The sequence below is a fragment of the Montipora foliosa genome, chromosome 13, assembly GCF_036669935.1.
Source record: "Montipora foliosa isolate CH-2021 chromosome 13, ASM3666993v2, whole genome shotgun sequence".
Lineage (NCBI taxonomy): Eukaryota > Metazoa > Cnidaria > Anthozoa > Scleractinia > Acroporidae > Montipora > Montipora foliosa.
The window spans coordinates 24028188-24051787 of record NC_090881.1 but is presented as its reverse complement, the minus strand read 5'-3'; the positions used below and the strand labels follow the sequence as shown (position 1 = coordinate 24051787).

Here is a 23600-nt window from a genome sequence, read left to right as displayed (position 1 = left end):
GAAACCGTATGCTTCTTTATTCATTGCAGCCACTGACAAAAGTATCGTTGTTGTTTACAAAGTATAATGCCTTCAATGTCACCAATAATGACCGTCCTTCGGTGTATTACTCAGATAGCTGTTTTATTAGTCAACCATTTATTCTTTGATAAAATGACTCGCTCTTACCCCACTTTGTTTCTGGAACATGTCCTGTACTCGGATGTCTCGGGTCATCCCAAAGTCTGTTATCTTGCACGTCAGATTTTCACCCAACAGAACATTTCTGGCCGCCAAATCGCGGTGAATTATCTAAATGCCGTCAAAAGAAGGGAAAAAACAGTCGTGTTTTAAAGCTGGCACCAATGGTTTATTTTACCGGTAGGATAGACACATTTTGTTCTGCAATTCATTATAAAGCTGTCTGCAAGTAAATGTGATTTCTTTTGTTGGCAAACCTTTGCTGAGCTCAGATGAGCCATTCCATCAGCTATCTCCCAAGCAAACTGCATTAATTGATGTGACGTAACACTTCGTTTCGGTAGGGCAAGGCGCTCTATGTTGCAGTAATCGTCCTCTAAGCCTCGTTTCTTTCTTAGGAAACCCAACAAGTCTCCATAAGGTGTAAACTCTGTGATTACACAGAGAGGCTCTGCAGATGAAATAGAAAAAGTCCCTTCATTAGAAAAACCCTGTGCTTTCTGGCTTTTAGTACAGCCAGCTAGCTTAACTTACTGGAAATCTGGTCAAGACTTTAGAGTAAACTCATCATTTTCCAAGATCGACAGAGGGCAGGAGCAAGAGCCGGAAGACGTAGTGAGAAAATTCGGCTCAGACAGGGTGTTTATCGTTGGTTCACCTTTCCTCCGGTTTTTTTCTTTTACAGAAAAAAAGTCATTTTCAAATTCTTATTCGATCTGGATTCTTTCGATAGTCACTTCGTGGAGCTGCCACTGCTCGTTGGTCGCAAACGAGTAGCGTCATTTCAGTGATTCCCGAATTTTGCACATGAAATGAAAGCTTTTATGGAGGAGAAACCAAAAACTAAATGAGCCAGAAAGAAGCTGGAGATAAATCTAGGAGACAAGATTTCTTCGCAATACCTGATTCAGTTATGCAGGCCAATAACTGTATCACGTGATTATGTGCTGTGAGAGCCTCCATCATCTTAAGTTCAGAGAGCAAATCTTTTCGATATAGGTCAATCGCATCACCTGTATAAAGAACGTTTTACGAATTCGTTAAGATAATGTTTACTCTCGAAAATGTTGATTATCGTGTGAAAGATTCGACAAACTAATTTTAGCCTTTAGCTATATATCCGTTACACTTACTTTATTTCACAGGAAAGTTTTCTTAGCTTGGTTGGTGAGTCACTGACTAGCCTGTTTTTTTTTTTTTTTTCATATTTTATGCCTAGAAATAATTTTCATAAACGTATAAATTCCTCAATTTTAGTTTTACTTTATATATAGTATAAAAAACAAAGGGGCGTTCAAAAATTGTACAGTAATTGAATTTGTGTACCTTTACAGGATCCATTTTGATTAGTGTTAAAGTCTTCGCCCCTTGACGCTGTTTTAAGATTACAACTACCCTTGAATCGTTATTTTGATCACCTCTGCACTATTGTAGAGAACTCACTAACAGCAAGCAAAATTGACATATTGTGGTATATCTTCATGAATCTCACGCACCCAAAATTACCAAGCTAAAACAAAAGTGAAGTATCGTTGTCGGATAAACTTACTCTGGTCGTTTGAAATTTGGACTGCCACCGGCACCCAGGCTCCGCTCCCGTCAACGTTCAAAGCAAAGCCTTTCTTAACAGGTCCAAATTGCCCACAGCGTATCGTCTTTTCTAGCTTTAGCCTGCTTCGAGAAATTTCCCACTTGCACTGCTTCTTCATGAACGAATCGCCGTGAATTAAGTGGGAATACACATGGTTAGGAACCGTTCCAAGTCCAGATCCCAAATCGATTTCTCCCACTTCAGTTGGTTTGACAAGCTCGATTTGTTTCTTTTTCTGTCCTGTTTTTCGTTTTTCCAGATTATTCTCGTGCAGATGGTTGTATTCGTAAGGCTTGTTCTCCTGGTGAGATTTTAAATTCAGGGGATTTCCATCCTGTAAGTTCTTTTCGTCGTCTGCGTTGTATCCGTAGTTAAAATTCATTTCGAAAATCTCTGTTATTGATTGATAGTGATTTGGTTCCTGAAAATGATTGTGTAAATTACAGATAGTCTTGTTGTAGTCGTTGTACTTGGGGATATATTCGGGAATAATCGGAAAAAAATTCCGAGGGTTCCTAACTGGACTCAAACCTTCCAATTTCTCATCGTATTCATGGCACAAAATCAGTATCTCAAAACTTAAACCACAAGCGTGATCAGGAAGCTGCTCTCACTGTTTTATTTCTTACTTTGTCGTGAAGCATTGTGCGCAGTGAATACTTAAGGACAACAAAGATTGACTTTCGTTCATCTGGTTGTAATCGACGCTGCCTCTATCGCACGGTATATTTGAATGATGGGTGAGAACATATTAGGTATACATTGGGTCTACTCTGTGCATACGTTCTGGAAAATTGTGAAACAGTAGGAGAAAGATGTAGGACCATTTCGTTTGAAATAATATTCTAAATTAAATTACACCAATTTAAATGGGTTACCCTGTTTTCGTTTACTTCTTCCAATGTTGTTGCCGAAGACTCACTGTCTCTACTACAAGAAGAAAAAAATTGTAAATGTAATTTGTTTACCCACGGAACACCTTAAGAGGGCTCAGGAGCTCGTTCAACATGTGTCCGTGCTTTTCGGATCGAATTGGGATTTGGCAGTGTTGTTTTTTCTGGAGAGGAAAAAACCGGAGAAAAACCTCTCGGAGCAAGGAGCAAGGTTAAGCACGCGCGTTTTTGAGACGCGGACGCCTACCGGAAGTAAGCTGTTTCCCCTTTTAAGTTATTTTCACACAATCACATTTACATTGCCAAGATCTTTTCCCCATTAGAAATGATTAGTATAAAAATCTGGGAGGCACCACTGTCCTGGCACGCGAAATTTCCTCCTCCGGTTGCCGTCCGCATCTCCAAAACGCGTGTGCTGAAGCTTCGAGATATGTCCAGGTTTGCAAGGAAATGCGAAAATTGCGAATTTTGCAAAAAATCGCAAAAATCGCAGAACACTAGTCCCCGACAAAGTGTAAGCTCCCTATTTATTAGGGAGCTCAAGCACGTGCGTTTTCGAGACGCGGGCGGCAACCGGAAGATAAACATTTCGCGTGCCAGGACAGTCAAGTGTCTCCCAGATTTTTATACTTATCATCTCTAATGAAGAAAACATACTTGTAGATGTAAATGTGGTTGTGTGAAGACAGGCTAAAAGAGAAAACAGCTCACTTCCGATTGCCGTCCGCTTCTCAAAAACGCGCGTGCTTAAACTCCCTATTGGAGGGAGGCGAGTGCTCTCACCACTACGCCACCCCAGCTCCCCAAACAAAATCCAGTCAAGGAAATCCATTCCACGAATCCGAATCTGGCAAAGCTTTGGTAACCCTTTATTTCCTTAGGAGTCCCAATTGGTGCGTTTTCCATTACGTGACCAGTAGCCATATTGGATTACCGAAACAAAAGGCGGAAAGTATTTACATAAAAATAGAGTTGAATGCCAGGAGGTTTAGTTTGGAAATCCATCGTGGCGGCCATTTCTTTGTTTTGGAAGACCAACATGGCCGCCGTGACGTCTTGTGAAAACGCTCTATGGGAAATGAGGACAAGGTGAATATTCAAATGAGGGGTACCCAAAAGTTCGGGAATCACATGTTGGCAAGGAAACCGCTTAGCAGTGATTACCGTTCTCCGGAACTTCATACCATATTTCTACAATAACATACTTGTGAAATTGTCTGGTCCCTTTTGATGGTGGTTCCTTCTTGCACTTGCGGATGTGCAAAACTGCGAAAAAAGAAACCTGCATTTATCACTGTGATCATCAAATCACAATCCTCTTGTTGAAGAGTTCTTCAGTGTCAGCGGAGGATGATTCATCCGCGTATTGGATAACAATTCAATACTTTAATAGCTTATGAGGTGATAAGTGTTGAGTTTAAGACTTGTGCAGTGATTTAAACAATTTCCTAGTTACCAAAATTAAAGGAGAAGCTAGCTGTAATAAGAATAATGATGATGATACAAGAGTAAATCTCCAAAGGAGAAGTCCTCTTTGGAAGCGAAGCCAAAGGGTGCAACAAAATAATAAAACACAAAAGACAACAACTGATGAAGGAATAAAGACTAGCTAAGGTAAGGTAAAGGTGCACGTTCTTTAACGTCGGAAGTTCCTTTACTCTCTAGAGAGTACTCTCCCAGGAAGCCGACGGTGCGCTCATTTTACCCCCCTCTTTTCCATCAGTGCTCCGTTTTAAGGGTATTTAAAGCTACTTAGGCTACACTGAAAGGAAAGAAGTCGAAACAAGTACGTGAGATCCGGGAATCGAACTCAGGACCTTATGCACCAAGGCCACGCACTAACCGACTGTGCCACCCTTGCTCCTACAATACAATAAGAGTACAATAAGAGTACTAACTATACAAAACTGACCACTAATTAAGCGTTTTCTTTTCACTTGAGCGTTATTGCTTTGAAGTGACGACACAAACTAATCTTAGAAGCTGATGCTCTTTATACAGTCCTTCACTTACTCTTTTTTGTGGTTTTCCAAAGGACAAAAAGAACAGTGGGAAGTGCAACGGTCGTAACAACAATCCACAAAGGAACGAGATAACTAAAAACGGTTTTCTTGTTTTCTGCTTCCTTGTTCCCTTGTTCCTCTGTTTTGACTTTAAAAAAAAAAAAAAAGAATTTGAAAGAAATTTGGTAAAAGCTCGGCACAAAACTATATAAGGTTGGGAAAATCCTCAAGCGGAAAGCTATCGAGGATGCAGTAGTTTCCTTTGTAGTATATGAAAGTGCAATGAGTGGAGATCCTGTGGTTCCGTCAATGTTCAAGCAAAATACAGCTATGTTTGCATTGGTAAGGTAGCATCAACACAAAAATGCCTTTTTGATAGTTGTTAGTTTTTAATCTAAATTTTAAATTCTAAAAGTAAAGCTCCTTTGAACGCTTAGTAGGGATAGTAGTTCTCTATAAGAATTTATCAATATCATTTGTCATTGGCCTAATTGAAGAATGCTAGCAGTGGAAGAGTGCTACCTAAGATTTTTTGTTCACATTGTGAAAAGAAAGCATACAAGATTCTAAGACTTAAAGCTATTGTTTCTTTTTTTTTCTTTACAAGCTCTTTTAAATTCTTGTGTTTCCTAAGATCTTTAAATGAAGGATGGTACGACGAGTCGTAGTGGTCATCCAAGTGGGAGAGGTCCGGCGCAACGTTTCCTTTTATTTTGGCATCGTTTATGTTTTTGACGTCTGTTTCAGTGACGTTTTAATTCCAATCACATTAAAACATTGCAGATGAATATTTTGTTGGAACGAAAAGAGTAGACAGCCCAAATTTAAGATCTACTTGTTCACTGTCAAGTTCTTGTGAGGCCAGGTGGTTGGCAGTCTCCTCCGCCATGAAGGGCAGGGTAGTATTACATGAAACTTTGCGCAGTTTTTTCTCATTGTGGTGACGATCTTCCCTGCTTTTATGTTAACATTGCATCGTAGCGTCTTATCAAGGATGTAATAGTCGAGGGAGGTCACCATCCTCGTTCCCAGGGGCTATCTTCTCTGCCTTCTTTGTCGTTGAGGAGACAGAGAAGATAGAACCTGGAAATGACGTTGAGGGGTCACAATTCCATTGATTCGCGTTGATAGCTTTATTTTGCTCTTACAGTGCAGCAATTTTTTGGGCTCCTTTTTCTTTGAACTTATAGTCATTGAAGCGATTGAAAATAGTGACAATGGGAGAAAACTCCAAAATGGCCAATAATGTTGACTGGCTTTTGTTACAGAAGAGGACTAAAAAAAGCGAATGCTCACTTCCAGTAATTCATAAAGTCGTACGGCAAATAACTAAAATAGCGGGGGCAGCTATAGTGAAAACTATTTCTAGTCTTATTTATCTGAGTCAGTTTGTTTTGCCGGCGTGGTGAGCATTGATTAGTTCATATTCTCTGAATATACCAGTAAGCACACTAAGTATAATATAAGCGGCCACTGATTCGCGTTTTTGTGCTTTTGTGCATCAGGTCATGATGTTTGATAGTATATCAAAGACGATTGCGTTTTTATACTAGAAACTTATAATTCGTCTGGGACGAACTTGGGCAAACATTTTTTCTGCCTCCGTTAAATTCGTCTAGTATAAAGACCGGCACGGGACGCGTCATGCGTCTGGACCAACTTTCCAGTTTAGTGCGTCTTGGAAGACGAACTAAAGTGCGTCCTTTGGCCGTCTTCATACTAGACGAATTTAAAGGCCGGTTTACACGGTGCGACTTGTTGGCCCGATTTTTGGTGGCGGCTTTGAAAAAAATCGGGCCGACATAAAAAAATATGTTGCACTGCAACCAAAGCCGCCGCCAAAAATCGGGCCTACAAGTCGCACCGTGTAAACCGGCCTTAAGAGACGCAGAAAATTTGTTTGCCCAAGTTTATCCCAGGCGGATTACGCGTTTTTTAGGGTTCGTCCCGTCTTTACACTAGAGGAATAACATGAGAGACGCATAATTCCTCTGGACGGATTATGCCTCTCTAGTATAAAATCGGCCAATAGTTATTTGATTATGACGCTAAGCTTGTCTAAAGAATACAACAAAGTTTTGTGAAAGAATTAATGCTGCAGACAGTTTCTTTGATGCCTCTTGAATTTGTAAATTAAATTATTTTGTATTCTATTACGTGTTTGCAAGAATTTTTTGTATACAGGAAGCTATTAAAATCGTATGATGCAAATTACACGGAATTCGTATCTTCTGTTTTTATGAAGTCAGACTATCTAAAGTCCTTCCTTTTCAATTTAATAGGTCAGCTGAATTCCATCAAATTTTCCAGATCCAGGGCATATTTTTAACAATCTTTTCTTTACGTGTTAAAAGGGTCAGAAATTTGGAAAAAATGCCATCAAAGATTCTTAACCCTTTAGTCAGAAATGCTGAACCTTTTCCGTCCCAGTTGAACGGGGAAAGAAATTCTGAACCCTTTCCGTCCCAGCTGAAAGGGGTCAGAAATTCTGAACCTTTTCTCGTCCCTGTTGGATGGGGTCAGAAATTCTGAACCCTTTTCCGTTCCTGTTGAATGGGGTCAGAAATTCTGAACCCTTTTCCGTCCTTCTTGAACAGGGTCAGAATTTCTGAACCCTTTTCCGTCCCAGCTGAAAGGGGTCAGAAATTCTGAACCTTTTCTCGTACCCTGTTGGATGGGGTCAGAAATTCTGAACCTTTTCTCGTACTCTGTTGGATGAGGTCAGAAATTCTGAACCCTTTTCGGTTCCTGTTGAATGGGTTCAGATATTCTGAACCTTTTTCCGTCCCATTTGAACGGGGTTAGAAATTCTGACCCTTTTCCCTTCCCTGTTGGATGGGGTCAGAAATTCTGAACCCTTTTCCGTTTCTGTTGAATAGAGCCAGGCTGATGATGTAAGAGAATATATTCTGTCGAACTAATTTTGCAGTTCAGTGTGAATTATGGAATTCCACCTTGAATTTGTGCAAGGAATCTTCATCTCAGAGCAAACAGTGCAATTAATCGGCGGTGAAAGTCAGTAATTTTGTAATTCCGTCTAGTTTTCTGTTTTTTCTTGCGGCTAATTTGGCATCTTTTTCCGAACTACCGTAAGAGATTCCTCTGTTCAACAAACAATTTCTGACAAGATATGCTAGTTCACTCCTAAAGATACGGGATTTTCAGAGTTAACTTTGTAGCTTTCTCCGAAAATCGCTAAATCGTAACGCCACAATTTAGTTTGGAACGCGTTTGATACTGACCTTGATTGGTGGTTGGAGTTCTAGAGGCCACTGTCGAGCTTGATTCTATAGGATGTAAATTTTTGTCATCAGTTGAAACGATTTAGTGTTAACTAAGAGCAAATTTCAAGTCTTGTGGATTAGCTTTGTATTGGCGCAATGATCAGTGCGATTAGTCTTATATTTTTAGAGTACTCGACGTCAAGAGGTGACTGAATTTGCTGTTCCATGAAAAGTCTATTATTCCGGAGGGCTTTTTTCATCCTCACCTCCAGAACCATTTTTCCAAATTTCAATTATAATTTTTTTTACGAATGGCCACTCTGATCTGATAATGTACATCATACAGATCCATTTCTTAGGGACTCAACTTGCTTAAATCATACCATATTCACGTCAACAAGGTCAATTTACGTTTTGCCATTGTAATCTTCCCTCAAAATTTGACACTCTTTTTCCTTGAATAACCGTAACCATACCTATAACACCAGGGGTGCTTTCTGTTTTGGCCGGATATCACCAGCTCTTTTTCTCTCGCATTATTCAAAAATAGGCTAAACAATTTCTTTATGGCAACATATTGATTTTTCAATGTAAGAGTGACTCTTCTTGTCTTTCCGCCTCTTGCTTTTCGTGGTCTTTTCTTTCCTGCAGTTTATGAGGAAATCTAATTTCATATTGCACCCAGGTTTCATTTAGGTTTCCTCACCACTTTCTCATATTTTCTGTAATTGATGTGGTGTGAAAAAATGTAAATAAATGTTAATATCATTCATTTCCAATAGAAACCTCTCTTCGATATTTTAGCATTGTCCAGTTTAGTTAGTGCACATATGGAGTCCTTCCTACCTTTATACAATCTATTAGTTGTAAATGTTTTGGGCGATCCTTCGAAGCTTTGGCCGAAGCTATTCCACGCTGAGACAGCCACCGTGTAGTTTAGGTTCCATCGTAAATCTAAACGGTATTCCGTGTCTGTCGTGTTCCATGTATTGAGCTTTTCCTTGTGGTATAAACCGTTACTAGCCTGTCGTATCCACACAGTTACTGTATAGACTTCGATTGGACGTTCACCATTATAGGGTTTTGCCCAAAGAACGAGACATTGGTTTCCCTGGATGGTGATGTCTGTGATTGCGGGTGGGTCAGGAGGACCTAAAGAACATACAGCAGTAAATAATTATAAGTGACAACCCAGCTTTGTCATAACCCATGTGGCTTCCTGGATTGGCAAACATTTGTGTGTGTGTGTTTGTGGGGGGGAAGGGGTCCTTGTACGTATAATGTGCTTTTGTCACAAGAGGGTCAAGAAAATTTAATATCCATAGGTTTCGGAGTCTTGCCTCAGTTGTGTAAAGTTCATGCATAATAAACAACGTTTGGTCACTAAGACATCGAATTAATCTTGGAGCTAATTGAAAAGAATGATCTCACCTGCTAAAAGGGTTCTTGCGCTGATGTTTCTCATCTCTCCATATCCAACCTCGTTTCTGGCTTGTATTCCAATAACATATGTCTTGTTCCTGGATAAATTCTTGATGACCATAGATCTTTCTGATTTTGCGTTGTGCTCTTGTATTAGAAGAGACCCTTCCCACACTTTAATTCTGTAGTCTAGTATTTTGATATGAAATGTACCTTGAGGCAATGAATTCCATGTTACTGTCATTTCAAACACGCGTGGGAAGGCTTTTAGTATAGGAGGGCCTGGCGGATCTGAATAAGAATTTGACAAAGTTGGAAGTCGTTATTGGCGCTACGAGAATCACATAATTTTTAAAGATGCTTTTGTAATACAAGACAGGACAGATGGCTCTAGTCAACCCTTTGGTTTCTATAGCTCGGACATAGAATAATTCATAGAACAAGTCTAATTCCGACAGCAAACAAATTTGCCTTGAGTATTCATTTCATTGATTTCCTGTAAACAATTAGAATTGTTATATACCTAGACTTTTGCTCGACAAAACGATCACTGTTGATTCTTGGTCACGTGGCCCTGATCAAATTCAAATGTATCCCGACCGGGATACAATTCCTTAGTTGTTGCCCGCTCAGGATGTTTTGCTGCGATTGTTGCAGGAAAAGTCTGTATAAATAACAAAGCACATAATGTCTGGTCCCGAGGGAAACAGTTAGTTTTGTTTTCCCGAGAGTCCTGATGTTTCCCGAGACGAAGTCGACGCACTGACCTGCTTCAAGCGTCCTAAATCTTCTGATCATAAACCTTCCATAGCCATCTTCATTTTCTGCTTGTACCTTGACCACGTAAGTTCTGTTGTGCTTCAACCGTGTGACGTACAGGTTTTTAACTCTTATCTTTATAAATTGTCTCTGTTCCTGTGTTATTGTGTCTATAAGTATAATTCTGTAATCCAATATCTTTATTCCTGTATGGTTATTCGTTGAATTCCACGATATGTTAACTGACATTATACTCGGCGCAGTGGCAATATGGAGAATGACTGGACGAGCTGCAAGAATAAGGACTTCTAAGTTAGTAAAAAAAGGAAAAAGGAACACCGCTCCTGCCATCATCCTTGTTCTCATGGTAATCTTCATCGTAACATCACAAGAACCACTCTATGCAAGTCGATGAATACTGGAAGCCAACACTATTGTCCAGCTACTTGCGAGATGTATCCCTTGGGGTGCAGGGATGACATAGTGGTGAGAGCACTAGCCTCCCACCAATGTGGCCCGGGTTGGATTCCCAGACTCTGCGTCATATGTGGGTTGAGTTTGTTGGCTCTCTACTCTTTACAGAGAGGGTTTTTCTCCGGGTACTCCAGTTTTCCCCTGTCTTCAAAAACCAACATTTGACTTGATTTGCGTTAATTGTTAATTTCAATCGACAGTGTCCCCAATTAGTGCTCCAGCGCAAGAACGACTAGACACTTAAATAAAAGTTCCTTCCTTTCCTTTCCTTTCGCGGGCATATTGTATTAACTCGCTTTCATCATCATCATTATCATCATAATCATCATAGTCCTCATTCATCGAATGTAAGCACCTCTGCCAACGTCTTGGATTGCCTGACGTGCTGATTGAGGGTAAACATCAGCCAAGAGACAGGTGCACTTAGAACTCATCATTTCTTTAAAAAGTAAGAGCGAGTAAAGAAATTTATCAACCGAAGATAAAACGTGTAATTTCCTAACTGACCTTAACAATTTTGAGTTCATGCCCTACCTGCCTCTAACGTCGAAACAGTGGCGTTTGTAGGCTCTCCGTAGCCAACAACGTTTCGTGCACGTATAAATATCATATAGGTTTTGTTTTGTTTCACGTTTTGAATGGTATAGTTACTGTCTGTTATTTCATTTCTCATTTGTCGTTGGGTTTTGTTAGCATCGAGTAACGTTATCATATAATCCAGTACGATTGATCCACCGTCATCTCGTGGCTTGTTCCAGGTCATTGAGATTGACAGCATATCTGGTACCAACTTGTTTATAACAGGCGGACCAGGAGGAACTACAATACAAGAGAAATGAATTCTTGATGTTAGCTCGTTCTTGCGGCAAAACTGAGGCATGGGTCTCCACGTTCTTAGCCTCTTCCGTAGCATTCGGGTTCTGTAGCCGCTACGATATCATGTTAAGTGAGCCAGGCTTTGTGAAGTTTGACACTGTTTAGTATGGATGAATTGAAAAGGCGCCTTTATTACCAAAACTGCTGGCTATGACTAGTTTTAGAATTTCGAGCAAAAAATTTCCCTGCAAAAATGAGGACGTTCAATCAGTTGCAGTGCAATTCAATTATATTTGATATACGCTACATTCATTTAAGTCTATTGACTGAATGCAAAAATGGCCGCCAACAAATTATTCTTTTGTTTTTGTGTTAATTAGCCTAAGTAGCCTCGTTAACACGTGTAAAATTGAAAGAATTTGGGCTGTAAAACGAGGCCAGTTAGGCAAATTAACACAAAGACAAAAGAATATTTTGTTGGCCGCCATTTTTGCATTTGGTCAATTACGTGGAATGATAATATTCTGTTTATTCCTATATATTACGATTTAACGGAATAAGGTTGTCTAAAAGTATGTTCTACTCTGGGTCTCATCATCTCGGGCATAAAGACACTTGGGAACAGTTGTCCGGAGTTCTGTATTTATATGGTTGATAAACCGCGTGTACGATTTTCGCGCCTACATGACCCAAGTAGAACGTAGTTCCTTTCAAAGAAAATTACTTACAAAGCTGTTTCACTGTAATGTTATGCAACGCTGTTCCTTTGATATTTTCGGCTTTACATAAGTAGGAACCAAAGTCGTCGCTTTTAGTCGGTTCAAACGATACTGTGGCAACGTTATGTGAAGAATTTAAACCGCTTGAGATCGGTCGGCCATCTTTGAACCAGGTAAAATTGGCAGCGGGATTTGCATCTACAGCGCACGTTAAACTGGTCAAGTGGCCCAACCAGGAATGCAAAACCATTGATGTAACACTGTTGTTGATATAAGGCCGATCTGTTTGTAAGAGAGAAAACACACATTGAGAGCTTTAGAGAATAACAACAGCTTTTCTTTCAATGCTTGTGCCGAAGAGGTAACCCATTTTGATAGCCGTTGCGAATGATTTCAGTTACTTAAGAAATTGCTTTATCACAACTTGATGATTAATACGTGATGTATTGATGTGAAAGAAACTTTCACTTCGTCCTCTGCATTGTTGGGTTTCCTGGAGCTACCAGCTACAATGTTGCTTAGAACCACTGTACTCTTTGTGTTAATAATTTTAGCCATTGTACTTTCGATCTTGGTAGACCAGAGGCAGTAGGAAGCAGTTCGTTGTTGAATGAATCTTTTTTATTTTCCCGAACACAAATAATAAACCTAAATTACTTCATGACTTTACTGGAACGCAGTCGTGTCAAAAGAAGCAATTACTTACACTTTACTACTCTCACGAGGACGCTATAAGACATTGATCCACCGTCGTTCTTTGCTATGCACACATAGCTACCACCAAGCTTGAGTTCAATGTTGCGAATGAGCAGATGGTTTGTTTTTTTTCCGCTTTGTAGCACCTTATCGTTTTTCTTCCACTCTACTCGGGGCGGAGGGTCCCCAGTTGCTTCACAGAGTAATTTGACAGGTTCACCTTCCTCCACGTTCACAAATGAACTCGATCTTCGAGTAATGTTAGGTGGTACTAGAAGGATGGAGATGAGGAGTCAGTTGGAAATCTCACTACATGGGCTGAAATCTCGTTGAATTTCCCAAACTAGACGTTTTTAGTCACTGAATAAAAATAAGGCCTTTTCTGTAATGAGTTTATTGTAATCCGAGACTGAGTTTATGCTTTACCTTATCAAGAAATCAAGTTTTGCATTCATCCAATCTGAACCGTATACTTTGATTACCTAGCCTTACAGTTCCACTTCGGAAAACTCCGTGAACATTTGCTTGCAAGTGTCCGGAAATGTGTTTTTCACCAAACCTTACCTCGTATTACTAGTGTTATTGGCTTACTGAGGCGCATGCTTCCGTCATGGAACACCGCTTTACTGCCATAAGTAGACTTTGCATCTTCCCTCGTAACTTTTTTCAACACAAAGTCCAGACTATAGTTATAGTTGCTTATGTTTATTGCAACCCCTAGCCTGGATTGTAGAGGAGCAGGTAGTTGATAATTAGTTGCATTCCTTCCATTCTTAAAGACCGTAATGTATTTATCTTTCACATGAGCTTTATCCAACGTTGCCCAAAGGATTTCGTCAAAGTTGTTCCAGTCTGTAGCATCTGCACATGAAAACTTCCAGTGAAAAATAGTGTCCGATCCTAGGTTTCCAAATACCTCAGGTAGAGGCTCTTGAGTAAATGTTGTTCTAGCGTTTACTTTTAAAAAGTAGGAAAAGAAAGTGCAGTTAGGTTAACAATTGGAATGGACACAACAGCGTTAGCTAACTCATCTGGAAGGATGCAACCGGCTGGCTATTTACAAAGAATGCTTAAGATGAAAACTGCCGATTATTAGGGACAAATCTAGTCGATGGGTAAAGTGGGATTTAATTGATTCTGGAATAAGTAAGTTGAAGTTCACAATGTAACCAGGATGTTAATCCCCCGGGGGGGGGGGGGGGGGTACTCGATATATCCCTGGGTGGGGAGGTGCGGCGCGGCCCCTCATACCCTGACCCTGTTTAAGACAAATATCGCTGATTTTCCTACCCATTTTAAGACAGAATTCCGATTTTTGATACCCTGTTTAAGACATTTAACCCAGTTTAAGACAAAAATTGATAAATCGATACCCTGATTAAGACAAAAAATGATAAAGTCGATACCCTGTTCAAGACAAAAATCCCGAAAAACATACCCTGGCTGGCCGCACGTCCCTATTAAGCCTTATAAGGGAGTACCCCCCCCCCCCCCGGGGGTTAATCCCTTATAGTTTAATACTATTCTCGGTTTGAGAATAATGAATGTAGCATAAAACGTTAAAATTCGGGGACCTCAACGTTTCGACACTTTAAGAGTGATCCAAAGCTATCGCGAGAGTCCTTTTTATATACTCACTAATTTATTAACAAAGGAAAGGGTGTGCTCATTACTGCGCCTTTCAATAACATGCGGACTTTTAAATTCAAAGGTCAACCGACAAATGCGTTTTTCGCTACCGTCAATCAAATATTCGGCGGCTCCTCCCAGCTTCCGACGATGTTGACTGAACTGGGCTCAACGATGTGATTTTATTACTGCGTGCTCGACAGTAGTCGAAGCTCCGAGGAGCCGTCGACGCATTTGTCGGTTGACCTTCGAATTAAAGAGTCCGCATGTTATTGAAAGGCGCAGTAATAGTAATTGGCGTCCTTTTCTTTTAATACCATGCAAATTGTTTCCCGGTGAAAGGCCACCATGATCACAGTTTAAAGAACCTAGGTCTGCATTGATGTGCAAAGGATTTTCCAAACGAGACTGCGAGACAAACCTAAGTAACTATAGCTCTCTGCCACTATGACGAACGTTCTCGTCTTTTGTTATAAGAGATTTTGTTCACGGCACGCCTTAGTGCATTGGACGGTTGACAAAGATGATTCGAGGAAATAACCACTAAACAGACTGGACAAATTTTCTTTAACAATACTTACGTCCCATGGTGGAACGAAGAATGCAGCAGACCGACAACACTGTGATCTCTTGGATTAAATGCATTACGCTTTCATGTTTTCTATTTCACCCTATAAGGAAACGGTGGTAAAAAAAAATGTAAATTTGCACATGGAACTCGGTAATAACTTGTTTGGGTTGTTTTTGTTGGTTTTTTTTATATTAAATTTAAGAGCTTATAAGGCGCAAATATCTATATAAATATATTCAAATGCGCCATCCTAATAATAATAATAATAATAACTCATAAAAATAATAATAAAATGATGATATATAGAATAAAAAACTTATGGCTAAAATTAAGAAATAGTCTAAGATAAAAATGCCTTTTCAAAAAGGTGAGTCTTCAACTTTCTCTTAAAAGTGTCAATAGAAGTGGATTCCCTGATAAGTCTCGGCAGAGCATTCCATAACTTAGGTGCGACGAATACAAAGGCCCTTTCAGCGAGAGTAGCCTGTACTGTCGTTAGAACTTCTTAAGTTATATTTAGACAAAGGCTTAGAAATAATTTTAAAACTTAAATACGAAGGTGCTAGGTCCCTAAAAATCTTAAAAACAATCAACAGAATTTTAAATTCAATTCTAAACTTTATAGGCAACCAATGCACGTCCATTAATAAAGGAGTAATGTGACAATATTTACTCTCATTACATATCAATCTAGCACACATGTTCTGCACACGTTGTAGCTTGTTGAGTTGATACTCTGGCAGACCATATAAAAGGCTGTTGCAGTAATCGATTCTACTTGAAATAAAAGCGTGAACCAAAGTCTTGGTGTTGTCTTCAGATAGATACTCTCTTACGCGTCTCAGATTATACAAATAATAAAAGGCAGAGTTACATGTTTTTAAAATATGGATTGCCATCGTCATCTTAGAATCAAACCATGAGCCCAAATTCCTTGCAGACGACACAGGAATGATGGTTGCAGCCCCGACACGAAGGCTTAGCCAGTTGCTGCGATGTGCCAGTGATTATGAATTCAGTTTTATAACGTTTCAATTTGTCGTTCAGCATCCAGTCTCGAATTTCCTCAATACACCTTTCAACCCGAGCCATGGCGGCCTCTTGATTTGCAATATTATTAAGACAAAAGGATAAGTAAAGTTAGCTATCGTCAGCATAATCTGTCTATCAGTAATCTGTGGTCGGTAATTTGTCGCCAAAAAAGCTTTGGTGATTTGAATTAACAGTCTTCTTCGGTACTGAGTTTTAAAATCGACGAAAGTATTTACTCCACTGCAATACAAACCACGAGAATCGAAAGTAGATGTGCGTTGATTGTCATCTATAGGGTAGAATAACTGCAAATTTTTCATTTGTCAAAGTACCGATGTGCGTTCGTGTTCTAGTCTCGCCGGTCAAAGTGCATTAGCGATCTCGTACAAGTTGTGCCAAAGCAAGTTATCTAACTTCATTACCAGTGAACCACTGACTTCATGGGCCTGTTGCTACCAAATGATAGCCATGTCGATTATCTTAATTTTGGCTGTTATCCTATAGGCATGGTTTTTCTTGACAAAAAAAGAAAATTAACTCAAGAGCCTTAAAATATTTCAGTACTGTTGTTTAAGCTGCCGGACTGAGTGCGATTTTCCGAGGCAAGATGCGTAGCTATTGACAATCTTCCCAGCTGTACACCGATAAACCGTGTTTTTGGTACAATGTAGTCATGCATACCACGCTAGAATGTTTCTAGTATACCACAGACTGAAATCTCTCGGAAAGAAAATCTTTTAACCGGAAATACAGTTACTAAGGTAGTTTGTATTGAGAGTCCTAATCTAAGACTGAAATTGCAGCGTTATAGAGAAAACTCGTTTCGGTTGTTGGTTAGTCGTGATTCTTACAGTCACAAGGGCGAATTTTCAGTCCTCAATGTTGCAAATGACAAAGCAAGAGCAGTCAACGACTTAACTGTGCGGGTTGAATCTTGATTATTCGAAGATGATAGATTAAGTAACCGTCCCCTAGTAATGAAAAATATAGTTACCGTACTTTTTGATATTCTTGGTGTTCGTCTTATACAAAAGCCACTCCTCGCTGATTTAAAACAATCTTTTGCTTTTTAACTGTACTAAAAGGCGTGACCACTTGATACACAAGCTTTCGATGATCTCACGTATGCAAGATCATCTTTCTTACATTGGCCAAATTGAGTCATTTCTAACGGCTAAAAACTGTTGTGCCAAAAAAAAGTGAAATCTCGTCATGATAGGGCTTGCTGTGGCAAGCTGTGTCAATATGAACGAATATCTTAGTCAACCGTTACTGATATTGAACCGGCTCTAAAGTTTGCTTTCCCTCGCGAGCAAATGTGTTGATTCTTATCAAGTCCTACCACTGTTTAATCTGTTATCTTGATGTTATACTTACACATATTTTATTACTGATGTACAAGCTGAAACTGTTATGGTGGACGTCATTTCCTTCCCTATTCTAAAACATTCACGTGTTCTCTGATACGTTTGGCTTGTGTGATTGTGCCTTTGTGAATGGATTACTTATTTTAAGCCTTTAACCGGCTTGGCACGCGCAAACTCTAAAATGCACATTCAAGCTGACCTCATGAAAGTGGCCACCTCTTATAAAATACCACCAAGGGTGTTGTCGCTTCCAACACATGCACCCTAATATCCTTGAACTTTTTGTGCGATAGAAATATAACAAATTCTATCAAACTGTGACCGTGTTTTCTTTATAACATTCCTTTCATTCAATTTTGTGCCCAAGATGATACAGTTTGACCTTTTATCATTTTTAATGGTGCATAATAGACAATGGCCACGCGTTCTTAAGACGTGCCACTATAAATTATAAATGTAAATCTCTTCTAGAGTTAATTGTGGTATTTAGTGTCAAAAACACGTCCATAAACGGAACCGGGTCCGAAAAATAAGAATTAGTCCAAAAAATAATCATTGTCCGAAAAATAAGAATCCTGTTTGTGTTAAAGTGAGATATCGTCTTTAGCTTTTTCGTTTAACATGAGCAAAAGGCAGGACCTTCTTTCGTGTTTTAGCAAAGATTAATCCGCACTTACTGTAAATACACTTGTGTAAGTTACACGTTTTAGTTTTATAAAAACAGATATAAATCCATGGCAATGAAAAAGGTTAACAAGTCCTCAAGAAGATCGGCTAAATTGCGTATTAAACAACAAGGAAAAATGTCACAGTCTGCACGAGGACAAAACATGACTAAGACTAGGACTAGTAAAATTCTCGTCACTCGAAAAATGAACTTTAAGACTCTTGCGAGGAAGGCCATACATATGTTTCTTTATCATCTTTATCTAGCTCATTACAAAATAGTAACTTTAATTCATAATAGATTTTATATTAAAATACTAATATAATGATAAAGTGCAAGCTTGGAAGCTAAGATAACCAGTTGACAGTCGATCCCACTGTAAGCTGTTGCAGAATTAGATAGAAATATGTACTGGAGATCTTCTTTTGTAATAATATAAATGACCACATGCATTACGAACTATTAAAAAGAAACTGCTTGAAATGGGCGTCATTTCGACTCGCCCCAACCGTAAACAAGATTTTCAAAGACCTGCTCATTTTTGTTAAATTAATTAATCCAATTTAAACGAAATAAAAAAGACACGCCTGAAATATAGTTTAAGGAAACCCCCAGAGCGTTGTACTGGGATAGACCCTTTGTGTAACCTATTGGAGAAGGTAAAAACCGATAAGTAAGACCTCAAAAAAGCTGGAAAAAGTTCGGGGAAACGGAAACCTTCCAAATTTATTACCATCTTATCTGAAAGGAGTTCCATCAGGCGTTAGAGCCTATTTTTCTGTAGCAAAAACTAACGCCACTTGACAAAAAGTAAATTATTCGCCAATCAAAACAGGGCTTAGGAGGGTGGATTGCCAACACCCAACACCCTGTTACAACGAGAAGAACAGACAACACCTCAAAGAAACGAAAACCGCGAAAATAACGATAGATTTTTAAAACATAAACTGTTTTCTCATTTAAAGATTACGACCAGAATCACAAGGTAAATTGCGCGCAAAAATGGACCATAAAAACTCCAGATCCAAAGTTACTGTAAAAAGTTCTTTCAGGGCTATGGACCACCAAATCTCCTTGTTTGCTAGGAGTTCTTGTTAATTCAACAGATACCAATGGTGAAGGGACAATAAAAAAATCCTGTAGTGGAAGCCTTGTTACGTTTTAATTAATTTTTATGAGGTTTTACCTCACGCCTTGTAGGCAGTGTTACCTCCACACTACACGGAGTGCGAGCTAAATAAGGCCCTTTCAAGCTATATCCGTTCCTTCCCTTGGCATAAGGAGTAATAATAACAATAGGGTGAAAACATTTGTGGCAACCGTCAATAATTTTATATGATTCATTTCATATATCATTACGATCATTGAATCATTACAGTGTAACTGAATTTCATTAACGAGTTTTGCATAAACTCTCACATCCTATTGGATCAACAGACAACTATTTTCACAAACGCGAGATTGTATAGCGCCAAAAGGCAACCATGGATATATTTTCAACACACAATAAGAAGACATAGTTTTTCAACAGTGCGACATAATTTCTCTTGAAGTTTTCATTCTGGTGAAGGGAGGTTTACCTGAAATAGTGCTGCACTACACAATCATTTTGCCAGACAGAGATGAAATAGGAGTACAGTACCAGTTTTGGAAGTCATTTTACAACAGAGATGCCTCAGGGAAAGAGAACACCGTTTGAACACCGTAAAAGAATCATCAGGGCCTTTGAAGATGAAAACGAAGATGACATACTGGTGGCGGACATCTTAGGAGTCAACAGGTCAACAGCAAGAAGTATAGTAGCTCGGTACATTCCAGAAGGAAATATTGCAGAAAGAGCACATGGAAGCAGAAACAATGCATGTCAAAGTTAATAACGAGATGAGGAATTGCCTAGACGACATTTTAAATTAGAACTGTCTTCTTCGTCATTGGCCCAGATAAACAGCGAGCTAATAGTTCGCCTCCCTGCAAAACCGAGGATCCATGATCGCACAGTTGCAAGGACGCCAGAGGAAATACTTTTTCGAGTGAAACTGGCCAAGGGCCCTTTTCTCGAAAGTCCCGAAAACTTTTCGGGCCCGAAAAGCCATTTGTGAACTTGCCAACTGCTTGTTCAGGGAAGCCGATCTTTTCACAAGTTTTCAAGGTAACTAAACGCAAACTGACTGTGAAGTTTGATGACGTAAATCGCCTTCGTTTTTGAGATACAGAGGAAATTACGACACCCGGAAATGGCCCGTAAATTTTCGGGACTTTTGAGAAACGGGCCCTAGGACTCTCCCAACTGATAGAAATTAAAGAGAAACGGGTAGACTACGCCATCTGGTTTATGGGCCATGCTGTGATGCACCATTGCGTCCTTGTAGACGAGTACGGTTCTAATATCTAGACCGTGAGAAGTCAAGGCAGGGCCAGGCAAGGAGAGATAGTGTACAACCAGGTCTGTGGACAGTAAGGGAGAAACGTGACAGTCACCATGGCCATTTCGCCAATGAGCAGCCTTGTTTTTCATTCCGCTGTCGTTTGGGGAATGAATGCCCAAGGATTTAGCGACTTCTTAGTTCAGACGAGATTGAACTTAGACCCGGAGGAACATGTAATTTTTATTTACGATAGAGCGCCAGCCCTCCGCTACCTTGCAAACCCTGGTCCTAACAGTGATATTAAGATGTTACCGTCCTATAGCCCGTTTTTAAGTGTAGTTGAGGAGGCCATACGTTGTCTTAAGGCAGTCATAAAAGCAGATGTTTCAGTTCCCCAGATATTGCCTCAGATGAATGACAGAAACGAATAAAGACAGCAAGGAATTTCACTGGGCGACTGTCGCACGCAATAAGTTCTAGAAGCAAGCATTGCAACGCAATACCAGGGGGAGTATCACGACAGGGAAATGAGTACAATGGTTAGGGTTAGAGCAAGAAAAATTCGAATAAAAAGCTGGAACGATTATAAGCAGATCTTAAAGTCTTGAGTTTAGTCATTTTCTAATAATAAATTTAAAATGGCAAAGGAAGATTGATTCAGACCTTTGTGCAAGTATCATGCCCAAGAACTGAACCAGGAAAGTACTTAATTCCGTTATATAATTTTCCTTTGGCACGAGATGGTGACATTCGCAAAACGAACTCGAGAGTTGGTGTCGACTAAAAATAGACTCAACATTGGCAATCGTCCGCCCTGATTCATGTCATTAATTTTTCTGAAGGGAACGTGAACCTTGTGAAGCACGTCCGAAGAATGAACAACTGAACAAGTCGTCGTTTTTACTTTGTTCGTTTCATTTTACCCGAGATAACTACCAATACTAAAGGTTAGTTTCTCTTTTCTTCAAGGAAATGAAAGACACTCTGATTGAACCAAAAGAAAACTTAGATTTGTTGTCCGTAGAAAACGAACTTTGTACTACGAACCCTTGGCAAAGGCAAAAAAGACCTCATGCCACTGATCTATCCCAGAAAGAAAGAAAGAAAGTCTGGCATAAATCCACTCATTTAAGAATAAGCTGACAGATCGAGAGTTCCCCTGCATGACAAACGTTGTCCAAGAACAAACGATTTCTCTTTCCTCAAGAAGAAACATAAGATTGTTGTTTCAATTTCTTCGCTTCCGTCTTCCCTTGCTGTAACATCAATTGGAAATTGTCCATTTAACACGACTCAAGAAAATGTTTTAAGGTTATAAGCCGGAAAAGTTTAATAATACATGAAAGTTATCATTTTGCTTGTAACATTCAGGTGAAAATGCGTAACGACTGCCTAGAAAAAAAGCGTGATGAAGATGATTCAACGATGGATACGAATATAACAATCGTTAACGTTTGGCGTTGACGAGTTCAGTGGTTTGCTATTTGTCAAGGAAGCACTTCATGATATTTTGAAGGTGTGAGCGTAATCTGCGGCTTAGTTTTATTTCTATTTTTCGAACGAGCAACAGGGATAATTCAGCATTATGCCTACAAGTTGGACGCAGCCCTTGCCGAACCAAGACCCAAGTGCTTATAATCTCGAACAATGGATTGCATCACGAAATATTAAAACGCGGCAAGGTGATCTCATCGACGCATGTGCAAACCGCAACGCAGTTTCTTTGGAAGTTCATCCCTCGGATTTATTTGCAATACCTTGTACCTTGTAAGCCTTCATGAAAGATTTCCATAAACATTGAATAAATTATTCGATAAATGAAGAGGAAACGATACTAGTTTAAAACCAACATACAAGGAATGAAAGGCAACATGACTTATGACGGATAATTATCAGTTTTCAAGAGATGTGTGTATCCTAGGAGTGGCGTAAATCAAAGACGGTAAAAAAATATTTTTAAGAAAGGTTAGTAGAAAATTAAGTGAAATGAAAAATTTGATTTAAGCCTAACCGTATGCAGTTATCCCTGAGAAATAATATACTATGTTGTGGAACTAAAGATTACTTGTGCATTCAATGTTAAGTATGGATTTATTATATTTTGAGATTGGTACCGTTTCATCTTGTCTCTCTTGTCTTCTCCAGATGGAATACTTCAACAGCTCTTGTTACATAAGAAGATGCCCAGACTGTTTTTTTTTTTTCTTCAATCGTTCTGCATGCACGCAACATGTTACACTAACTTTTGAAAAAGGTACCTTTGGACCTTCTTGAATCATTTAAAATCAAATGTCTCTCCTTTAAGTTTTACAACCAGTGCAACTTTAAGAATGTTTGCATTGCCTCGAACGCGACCTTTGAAAGAATTGGTAGACTGGTGACTCTGGTTTTAACACTTTTTTGTGTGTGGTGTGGCATTTCTTTCTTAAACTTGAAGTGCGTTCAAACTGTGGAGCGAAGGAGTGATTGTTGAAACGTGTTGTTGGTCGTTGCACATTTGAAAAAGAAAAGATACTTGCCAAGTTGAACTGTTTCAAAAGCAAGACTTTTACTGTTAACTTAGTTTGAAGTAAGGAGAAAAGGCGTTCAATCCCTTGTTTACGCAGGGCAAACTTACAGCGACTAATTTCAGGGTAAGACAATAAAATTAATGTACAGTTACGGATGGTGCAATGATTTAAAAATTAGGATTGAAAGTGAACAGTTCAAGTTAGTTTAAAGATTTGTTATTTTTTAGCTAAACCTACTTTTAAAGGGGGAGGGGCTAAAATCATATATTGAATATAAATTAGCAGATTTATTCCTTACGCAAATCTCTTGGTGTCTTGTGCCAAATCGGGAGATAGAACACTTCTCTCTCTCTTAAAGCAGACCTTTCCAAAGGAAGTTGTCGCGTGTTGCGTGAATTCAGTGCCTCCAGAGACTGTTGAGGTGGCAAATTGAAATGAGTGAAAAACTATTTTGTTCTTTCTTACGTGCGGTTCACTTTACCTTTACATCTCTAGGTCAAAGGTAAAACAGAAAGTATATGACACTTCCCAGGTAGTATTCGTTACTAACAAAACACAACTGACGATCGCTAGATAAGGAATTGCGATTTTATTAAATACTTTTTGAAGATAACTTGATAACTTATGAATTTAGGCAATGATCATGAGCTCTTGAAACGGTCAGTTCACCTTCGGACGGAT

General features: G+C 39.3%; 2 protein-coding genes across 9 annotated transcripts in view; one reads left to right on the top strand and one right to left on the bottom strand.

Moving 5' to 3' along the window:
* LOC137983076 (vesicular glutamate transporter 2-like) overlaps nt 1-23600 on the top strand; it is a 63543-nt gene that overhangs the window by 1709 nt on the left and 38234 nt on the right. The window contains exon 1 of one of the 2 annotated variants that reach the window (XM_068830261.1): nt 22848-23042. The exons of the other annotated variant lie outside the window; for it this stretch is intronic. The gene's annotated coding sequence lies outside the window, so the exon portion shown is untranslated. Of the gene's footprint in view, nt 1-22847; nt 23043-23600 lie in introns of those variants that run through there. 2 annotated transcript variants of the gene reach the window in all.
* Nucleotides 1-23600, bottom strand: part of LOC137983075 (uncharacterized) — a 40752-nt gene that overhangs the window by 6703 nt on the left and 10449 nt on the right. For 4 of the 7 annotated variants that reach the window (XM_068830254.1, XM_068830255.1, XM_068830253.1 and 1 more), the window contains 16 exons: nt 14988-15077; nt 13342-13734; nt 12788-13048; nt 12091-12363; nt 11081-11365; nt 10081-10362; nt 9323-9604; nt 8738-9043; nt 7910-7954; nt 4678-4815; nt 3870-3930; nt 2650-2701; nt 1730-2192; nt 1083-1193; nt 438-631; nt 169-291 (listed from right to left, as the gene is read on the bottom strand). In XM_068830254.1, coding sequence (XP_068686355.1) covers nt 169-291; nt 438-631; nt 1083-1193; nt 1730-2192; nt 2650-2701; nt 3870-3930; nt 4678-4815; nt 7910-7954; nt 8738-9043; nt 9323-9604; nt 10081-10362; nt 11081-11365; nt 12091-12363; nt 12788-13048; nt 13342-13734; nt 14988-15051 — 3333 coding nt within the window. In that variant the 5' untranslated portion in view covers nt 15052-15077. Of the gene's footprint in view, nt 1-168; nt 292-437; nt 632-1082; nt 1194-1729; nt 2193-2649; nt 2702-3869; nt 3931-4677; nt 4816-7909; nt 7955-8737; nt 9044-9322; nt 9605-10080; nt 10363-11080; nt 11366-12090; nt 12364-12787; nt 13049-13341; nt 13735-14987; nt 15078-17008; nt 17341-23217; nt 23333-23600 lie in introns of those variants that run through there. The other 3 variants (XM_068830258.1, XM_068830252.1, XM_068830257.1) reach the window with 2 other exon arrangements.